Source organism: Odontomachus brunneus, unplaced genomic scaffold (genome assembly GCF_010583005.1).
Source record: "Odontomachus brunneus isolate Ranch 3 - 2012 unplaced genomic scaffold, Obru_v1 Obru_scaffold_060, whole genome shotgun sequence".
NCBI lineage: Eukaryota > Metazoa > Arthropoda > Insecta > Hymenoptera > Formicidae > Odontomachus > Odontomachus brunneus.
In genome coordinates this window covers 1289766-1299408 of record NW_022639510.1, presented here as the reverse complement: position 1 = coordinate 1299408, position 9643 = coordinate 1289766, and the positions used below count along the sequence as shown (strand labels likewise).

The 9643-nt window shown below is 38.4% G+C and overlaps 2 protein-coding genes across 3 annotated transcripts in view; one reads left to right on the top strand and one right to left on the bottom strand.

Annotated features, from left to right (window-relative positions):
- The window catches only part of LOC116846080 (BCL2/adenovirus E1B 19 kDa protein-interacting protein 3), a 64247-nt gene extending 63323 nt beyond the window's left edge, over positions 1 to 924 (bottom strand). The window contains exon 1 of the mRNA XM_032819478.1: positions 556 to 924. Within this exon, the coding sequence (XP_032675369.1) occupies positions 556 to 595 (40 nt within the window). The 5' untranslated portion in view covers positions 596 to 924. The remainder of the gene's footprint in view (positions 1 to 555) is intronic.
- Positions 925 to 4360: 3436 nt separating this feature from the next.
- Positions 4361 to 8567, top strand: LOC116846090 (polyadenylate-binding protein-interacting protein 2). 2 transcript variants are annotated; one of them, XM_032819508.1, is made up of 4 exons: positions 4361 to 4590; positions 5662 to 5873; positions 6557 to 6748; positions 6871 to 8567. In XM_032819508.1, the coding sequence occupies exons 2-4, from the start codon at positions 5700 to 5702 to the stop codon at positions 6967 to 6969; spliced, it is 465 nt and encodes a 154-aa protein (XP_032675399.1). In that variant the 5' UTR covers positions 4361 to 4590; positions 5662 to 5699; the 3' UTR covers positions 6970 to 8567. The 2 variants fall into 2 exon arrangements, with proteins under 2 accessions (XP_032675399.1, XP_032675400.1); XM_032819509.1 differs by lacking the exon at positions 4361 to 4590 and adding an exon at positions 4835 to 5020.
- The last annotated feature ends 1076 nt before the right edge of the window (positions 8568 to 9643 follow it).

The window sequence follows — 9643 nt, the reverse complement described above, 5'->3', positions numbered from 1 at the left end:
CCGACGTGCTTCACGAAGTCGAGCCTTGCGCCATGCAACTTCGCGGCGCGAGAGGCCAGCCGGGAGGCAGTATCGATTCGTTCTCGCAACATTGAATCAAAAATTGAATTTCCACCGACTGCAACGCGACACGTCGTCAGGTGTCTCGAGGAGTCAAGAATCGCGCCAAAACCGCTCCGCTCGTCGTTTCGACAAAGGATCGACGTGCGCTTGTCTCTTGTAGAGATACACGCTTCACCAAGCGTTCGCGAGCGTCGACGCGACGCGACGATTTCCATTGTTGGCGAATCGACAGGAAAATCGTTCATTCACTCTCGCGCGATTTCCCGACGAGCAAATCCCGACCACTAACTCGTAACAGCCGCGACGGAACGTTGCGCAGAACGACGCATCGTCGCGAATGGTGTTTGTTTATGCTTGCGCTCATCGCGAGCGAGCGAGACAGAACGAGAGGGGAGACGCAGCAACAGGGACACCGCGCGAAATGGCCGCACTTTGTATGACATTCGTCGTCGCGTCGCGGCGGGCATTTTTCAGAAAATGGCTCTCACTTACCACCCAATGACTCCTCCAAGCACTTCGGCGTGGTAGACATCGCCGTGGACGACGCTCGCACTCGTACGATCACTGTATGCGTGTCTACGTAGATGTATGTATGTGTCAAAGTCGCTCTCTCTCTCCGCAGCTCCTGAGCAGCGCGTACGAATTGCTCGCGCAAGAGCACTCGACACTGGACGAACCGCGCGACAGAAAGAGAAAGAGAGAGAGAGAGAGGAACAAAGCACAGCGACGTGTACGACGCGCGCGAGCGAGACTGCAGAGGACGATGACGACGTGAGAAACGACGCACGGGACAAACAGTACCAACCACACACTTGCCGCCGCGACTGACCGCGATGAAATGCTGCTCCGCGGACAGCGCTACCGTGCTTTGTTTTGACGCACGTCGCACGCGCACGTCAGCCGCGCGGCTCGGCCAATCGCGCGCCGGCTCGCCACGATGTAAACACACCACGCGACTCAACGCGGCGTCCCGCGCGACGCGAATACGTGCCGTACCGCTTCGACTCTCTCAAGATCAGTTGCTCGATATCGCCGCGAAAATATAGCGATCGCTTTTCCTCGTTGTCGCATTTGCACTTCCCTCGCGAGAATGCTCTCAATCGACGAAACACGGACGCTGCTTGTTTGTTTACGAGCGATCTGTTCACAGCCGCCATCTACCGAGACATCAGTGAACTAGCGACACGTTAGAATGAAAATGCACAAATGCCGGGATAACTTTCGTTTATTTTTTCTTTTGCGATTGTAATTGATATCCAGGCTTGCATTCCGAAACGCTCTTTTCGTGAAGGAAATTGTAGGAAAAATCTATAATTCGCATGTTACGTAAACTACGGATGTTCAGGACAATTTTTCTCAAAAGACACAGTTTAAAATGTAGATTTGACAAATTCTCTAGTCATGCGTGCGCTCATATAAGCCGATACATCAATACTTTTCATGCTGTTGGTTATGACGCACTTCGTGTATATATAACAAAATAAAGAACCACAACGCTATATTAGTACCTTTGGAGCCGATGACAAGAAAGATGTCAACGAAAAGTGTCAACAAGACACAAGACTCACCTGGAGGAAATGGTCGCACGTCTGTGCGATTGCCATGATGCAACGAACGGCGTCTACCCAGACAGCACAGGACCTATGGATTAACATCCATTTCATGTCCATTTTACGTCCGTATGTCCAAGGATATGAAGTGAACATCCACAGGACATCCGATTTTGAACATGAAACGGATATCCTTATCAGTATATCTTATGGACTTTTGATATATGTTCGAGATGAAAGTTCAGAATATGTTAGAGAACGGTTTTATATATGTTTTAACGGTTTACCCACAAACAGCACACAATATTTATGATAAAGATTCATAAATATTTATTTCGAATTATTTTTTTTAAATATTATATAAATATTTTATAAATATTTATATACATAAAGAAAAAAGTATCAAAATCTTTATTCAAAATATTAAAATAATTTTTATTAAAATCTTTATTAAAATAATCTTTATTAAAATATAGACTAAATATTTTATGCAATATTTATAGTAAACAAAAAATAAATATTTGTAGTAATATTTTGTAAATATTTCTATAAATATTTATATAAAAAAATTAATGTAATTATTTATAATTACTAAATTAATGAAGAAATAAGAAAATCAAAATTTAAATTGGTAATGTATACTGAAAAAAATTCTTTAAATCAAAGAAATATATTTTGTTAAATATAATTTCTTTAAAACTTAAATATAATTTCTTTAAAACTTAAAAAAATATTTGTTACATTTTAAAAAACATATAATAAACATAAAGTAATATTTTTTTTAATTTGTAAAATAAACTGTAAAATTATGAATTTCTAAAAAAAAATAATCTCCTTACAAGAAGAAAACTTTTTAAAATTGTGAAATGTAAAAATTGTGTTTAAATAAATGTTTGCTTGTTTTAAAGTAAATAAAGTACAAGTAAATCATTTTATAAATATAAATAAATTATTTTCTAATATTAAAAGTATCTTTTTGAGTTTCAAATTAAAGTTTCTTTTATTATCAGAAAACATTCTGATTTTTTATATTATATTCTCTTCTTTTAAATAAATAATTTGTTTTCGTATATGGATAAAATATATATATATATACAATATAAAGCGTCTCTCAGTCAAAGTGACAATGGCGCAGGTGAGGTAAACGACTCCAAGAACCAGAGGTCTTAGGTTCGAATCTCGGCAATGGTAAACAAATTTTCAAGTACAATTTAACTTGAATTAAGTAACGTGTGAAACAATATAAAGTGAAAACTAAAAACATATATATTTTAGAAATTTAAGAAAAGTTTTAAAAAAGAGAAAAAGTATATAATTGTATATATTATAATAAATATTTTTATAATATTTATAATAAAAAAAATATTTATGATCTATTGAAGCTAATGTCATAAAAATACTTATGAAATATTTTGATAAATATTTATAAAATATTCAAATAAATTTTATAAATATTTTGTAAATATTTTATAAATATTTTGTAAATATTTTATAAATATTTTGTGCTGTGCTTTTAATTTACAAATTACAAAATTATCTTGTAAATTACAAATCCGGATGCTACTTTTATATGCCCATTGAACGTCTATCGGATATCCTGTGGACATGTCGGGGACTTTAACATGTCCTCGAATTTCATAAACGGATATCCCACAAACGTCCATTGAATGTCCGAAGGACGTAAAACGGATGACTTATGGATATCCTCAATATCCTTAAAGGATATCCATGTGCTGCTGGGTAACTAGAATTCTGTAACTCGTTATTGGAGTTAACGACAGTTTCGTTATCGTTGCGCAGCTTTTGTATACCATAGAAAAGTTGCGCAATGATAACGAAAATGTCGTTAACTCCAATAACGAGTTATCCCAGCACAGGATTACCATTAGAGTTGGGCTTTCACGTGTAAATTATGATACTCTACGTACTCTACGGCAGGCTACGTAAACTATGGCTGCGTTGCGATATTCACTGCCAGTACTGAAAACCCATTGATCTGTTCTTTCTCGAAGAACTCTTCTGAACTGTTGCACACTGGTGCAATAAGTTAGAATGAAACAATGTATATTTGTCTCACACATTCTAACTTACTGCACCAATATACACCAATTCAGGAAATCGGGAAAGGACAGTTCATGCTACATATATCACAGTTTTCAGTACTAGCAGTAAATGTGTCGGTGAGTGTGTCGCTTAAGGAACGTATGGCTTGCTCAAAAATTAAGTTCATATTTTCATATAATACCCAATAAACATACATGTCTAAAAGATGTCGAAAAGATATCTAAAAGACATCTTATGCAACAAAATGTTGCATAAGATATCTTTTCGACATCTTTTAGACATGCATGTTTACTGGTATTTGTTCCGAATTCTGATGTAAATTTATAAACGTTGTTTTTGAACAAACTCAGAGTTTTTTGAACAAATACAGATTTCTCTAGTTACATTCTTACCAACAGAGAATGAAATCTACCAATCTGTCGCACAATGAAATGTCGTGCGATTTGTTATCTCTTTTGAACATTACACTCACAATCAATAACCAAAACAGATGAGGTAGTGGTATAATTGCTTTCTTTCTCGCATGTTTTCATACAATTCGCGATACTCGACATAATTTGCATTGTCAGCATGAAAAACGATCGGGATGTGTACACATCACGTGGAGAGGATACGTAAGCAATTCGCGTATACGCAATCCCGGAGAGACCATAAGCCCGTTTACCATTGACTTGTATTGGCGAGCACATTATTTACCAACGTCGCAGCCGCGCGCTGCCCGGCTCCGGACGCCGGTGGCAGCACTGTGCGAGCGCTAATTTGCGTTGAACGACACGTATTTCGGCCGCCGTGAACTGCGTAAATTGCATTTCACACGACGCGACGACGAGGACGACGCTGCCACCGCCACCATCGCCGAGCATTACGACGACCACAGCAACGGAGCACGGGGAAGCCGAATCGATCAGAAAAGGTACGTTTGTGTGCATCCCGTCCCGTTCCTTCCCGTCGTCTCCGCGGAAGCGCCGTTCCTCGTTCATCATCATCGTCGTCGTCGTCATCGTCATGCACGAACGTGTGCACACGCGACTGACAAGGCGACGGAATGCACCTCGCTCGCACGTTCGCTTGCCTGTCCGCTCGTACGTGTGACTAGGCGATTTCGCGTCGATCGAACGAGAGCGATCTCACGTCCGAGAGATATGACGATATACCTATAACAGCAGTGCATACGCGCCTCTCGCAAAGATGGTCGCTCGGCGCCGTGAACGCGCGTCTGTCAAGCGACGATAATTCCCGCGTCGAGAGTCCGTGTAGCCATCGCGCTGTACGCCGTTAGCAACGTCGAGGAACGACGCTCGGCAGCGCGGAATCGTCCGGCGTAGGACCGCTAAAAATTCGAGGTAAATAGAGCAGCTCGCGCGTAGTCGGTTGGCCGGACGACGGCAAATCGAGAGATCGCGCGCACGCTTCCATATGCGCGGCGAGAAACGCCGGGGCACCATCGGAGGCAACGGCTTGGCTTATTGTTGACGCTCGTCTCGGCCGCGTCTGGCTCGTCGACCGGCTCAAGGTTGCGTTTCGCCAGGCACCGCCTTGAAAGTAAACTTCTGCCCGTCTGTTCTTTATCTCTTTCTCGCGCTCTCTTTCTCTCTGTCGCTCTCTCTTTCTTTCTCTTTTTCTCTCTCGCTCCCTACGACACAGGCAGGTTTTGCGTGGACAAAATCGAGCCGGTGTGAACTCAATTGATCGCCGACGAAGCCGCCCTATTGTGTGTTTACAAGCGGTACGCGGGTGCGCGGGTCTCACAAAGCGCGTCTCTTCGGTGCTCGCGGAGGAAGAGAGAAAGGACTCCTGCGTTTGTCACAATTTCTACCTGTACGCGTGCTGTACGCGAATGCGGACTGTGAGATTTGGTGCGAACGCTAGAGAAAAACGTGTTCCTTTGTCCCGGTGAATTGACCGCGATTTTTTGTCACGTATCGCCGCCGGGAGAGGCGATTCCCTCGACGATACGCCGAATATTGACGGGGAGGACTTGCAGGTAATTCACTGATATCAACGCCGTTCAATATACTGGCTATGAAAATGAAGATTCCGAATAACGGGTCCGGAAATGGCTATTACGGTCACGACACGGGTATCATTTCTTATGTGGAAAATAACATCGATACTGAAGCCGAGGTACAAGCGACAGGCGACGGGGATTTCTCCGAGTACCTATGGATGGAGAACGAAGAAGAGTTCGACAAACAGGTAAAGTAAAACACCCAATTATTGACATTTTGCAATCTTATCTGAACATCTTATCAACAGGTAGGTTAGGACACTCATTTATTGACTTAGTCATTGGTTGCGTTCAGCAGAGAAAGCTGCTTTGCAACTGTTGTAAAATTTGTGAATCTGATTGGAGTATGCTAATTAATTTAATGCTTAATTTTGGTCGAATCCAAGAACATGTATCAATCAGATTCACAAATTATACAACAGTTGCAAAGCAACATTCTCTGCTGAACGCAGCCATTGATATCTTAGGAAAACACTTGTTTTCTCATGCGACCAGCATTGTAGTTAAATTTCTTGTTTGCACATTGTGTTCAATAGGGAAAACTGCTTTACAATTGTTGCGAAATATATAAGTCTGACTGGTGCTCTCTTAAACTGAATCTGACAGTATACACCAATCAGATCTATGAATTTTACAACAGCTGCAAAGCAACTTTCTCTGCTGAATATAGCCAACAACTTCAAAAGAGAACTTCACCGCTGAAGCTTTGAACAAGCGCCACTGCTCGCAAGAGAAATCAGGTTTTTCTGGAATATCAGTGACTAAAGGGAATCAATGATTGAGTGTTTTATCCTACTTTTGGAATGTGACATTCCATGTGAATGTAAGGTATCTGGAAATGCTTCTCTCATGTCATGGAGCTTCCCCACAGGTGCTCCAACAATTGGAAGAGGAAGAACTGATGGAGGAGTGTCTAGAGGCGATGTTGGAAGAAGAGAGGCAACATGAAAGGAATATAAATTCGACCGCGTGGTCCACAGCTACGGGCACCTCCGACAATAACACAGCTGAACTCTGTCAACAACTCAGCGGTCTGAAAATGCAGGATGATCTTGCTAAGCAGGTACTGATCACAAATTCATTCTTTCCAGATCCTTTTAAAAAGAAAAAAAGCAGTATTTTATACATATCAACTATTTACAATTTACCATCGTCATCATTATGGTAAATCTTGTAAACTTGTAGAGCACGCTAAATCCAGACGCAGCTGAATTTATTCCAGCGATCAAATCGACGGCGGTAAGTACATCGTCAGAAGCCGTCGAGTCAACGTCGAAAATTTAACTTTACCCGCCTACGTTTAAGTCATGTAAAGTCGGGCTATACGTAATGGCTAGAGAGAGTCTACTATTTCCAATCGGACAATTGTATTAAGTGAATCGTGTGTAGAAGTTCAATGACTGTGACTGTACGTACAAAGATGTTGTAAAGTACGCGCGAGTTGGAATGTTGTGCTATAGATGCACCTCAGTCCGGAACTTAATATCAGTTACGGGGTGAAAAATATTGTGCTACCGAAATTTTTATAGACAAGAAAAATATCACGCGATATTGAGGGATTATTATATATATGTGTGTTTCTTGCCGTAATAACGAACCATCATGTATACAAATCACTCGTTAAAGGAAATTTGCAATTTATACATCTCTTGTTCAATGATGTTTTTTTTCGCGGAGAACAGGTTTTCACTGAAGTAAATGCTTATAGCATTTCTGTTTTCTAACTTGCATAAGTAGTTATAAATTACAATGTTGTATATTGGTCGAAATGAGCAGCAGTTCACGTTGAAATGAACTGAGAGAATGTGTACTAGATCCTTTATGGATTTTAAGTAAGTTTGTAGAATCAAGGCAATTATATATATATACGCGCGCGCGCACACACACACACACACATACATACATACACATACACACACACATTATCTTGTAAATTATGTTTATATCTTATGTATGTATATCTCGATCAGATCTTATCATGCTAAAGATTATGTACTCTTTTTATCTTTTACTCTTTATCAAGCTGTAAAATTTTCACATTTGACTTTTATGGCTTGATACGCATTATGTCTAATGAAAACTTTCCTCTAGAGAGTTCCTTTTGTAATACTTATAATAGAAGATGATGTTTGCAGAATTGTTAGCAGGACATGTTACACTATGATCGCGAAATATTGTAAGAATTATGTATCGAAGACAGCATATTGTTTTATAAGGAATATTTTTTCTCAGATAGGTGAATCGCAATATCAATTGCAAGCATATGTAGTCAGAGAAAGGAAGAGTTATTATTTGTACAAATGTATCGTTTTATCCAGGAATTTTATAGCGAAATCTCGAATATTGCGAAGTCCCGAAAAGTACTAATCTCAAAATTTGAAAAATAAGACAATGAAGACTACGAAAATTATAATTCTGAATTTAGCGTATAGAAGACAATATATGAAAGCCTCATGTGAGAAAATTTTATTCTACACTTTTGGACTTAGTTTTTCATGAGAAATTTTTCCTTTTCGATGATACTATTACGTTTTTTTAGCCGTTGTCGTATTTTTTTAATTTTTAGATACTTCTCGGGACTTGGCGCGCATTCACTAACAATTCGTTTAAAACATATACGAAAAACATTATCGAGTCCTGCTTCAGCATTCGTTCAACAAACTTAAAGATCTCAAGTGAAAGTCTTACTTAGGCTGTGAGGGACTCTTTTTACTACTCTTTTTAGTGAAACTGAGAATCAGCACATTGCTTACTTATTTTTTTAAACCGATTTGCATGAAATAATGTTTCAAAATTTAGGAGACTATAGATCATAGAATGTAACCTCGATGAAACATAATGGAAATAGAGTAAATGGTGAATGTACTTCAAATTAGCTTGAATAGCAAGAAGATTGATTTAATTTTTGCTAGAACATGATACGTATGTACTCCTTATTCAAAAGGACATCTCATATATTTGTATAATATTTAATATTTCCCCTATTATGTGATTGCTTTTTGAACAACTAACGAATGTAATTTTCAAGTAGCTTTACTCCGTGACTTTTAGTCAATTCAAAAAAGAAAATCGAAAATCGTGTAAATTCCAAATCAAACTTTTTGCGATCCAAAATTACGCGGTGGTGATTAAAACGCATTCGTGCCACTTACGTGATATCTGCCATTCTTTTTAATAATTACAAGTGGATATATAAATTTTAATAGGATCTATATATTGAGATATATCTATATATTGTTATGTATTTGCATTGTATACTTTTGTATATGGTAAGTGCGCGTTGTTTTTTAGTCACAACCTGGTTTAACATCAATATGGAAACTGTGATTATCAAGACAGCGTCACTAAGTTTATCGAATACGTTATATACACATACGAAGCATCACGTGTCAGTCCGTTGCAATATTTGCATAATTTACTTTAGAATTTTTTTCCCTTGCTCACTACCGTTTACTTGCATAGAGGTTACGAGATATATGGTATATTTATGATTTGATTTGTATATTTATGCCAAACAGCTCGTATCCTTTGTGGTTTATTGTCTTGTACACACTATTATTTATAGGCAGCATAGTAAAAATTATAGAAACAGCTAACACGATTGGCAATAATTGGCTGTATTACGATGTGTGTTACGTTTAGCAAAACAAAGGTAGTACAAGGAAATTATGAATTTGCAATACTCTGAAAAAATCAAATCAATACGAGTCTAAACCAGAGACTGATTTCACGTCCATTTTTACGTCAGCTTTAATACCCGAACTAGATCATATCCACCTTTTAATTTTTACTTTACAATTGCTAATTTAGATTCTGTATATATAGAAAATCGTTTGCAATACTATCTTATCCTGCAAAAACAAAAATTTATATATATATATGTATATATATATGTATATATATATATATATATATATATATATATATATATATATATGTATATATATATATATATATA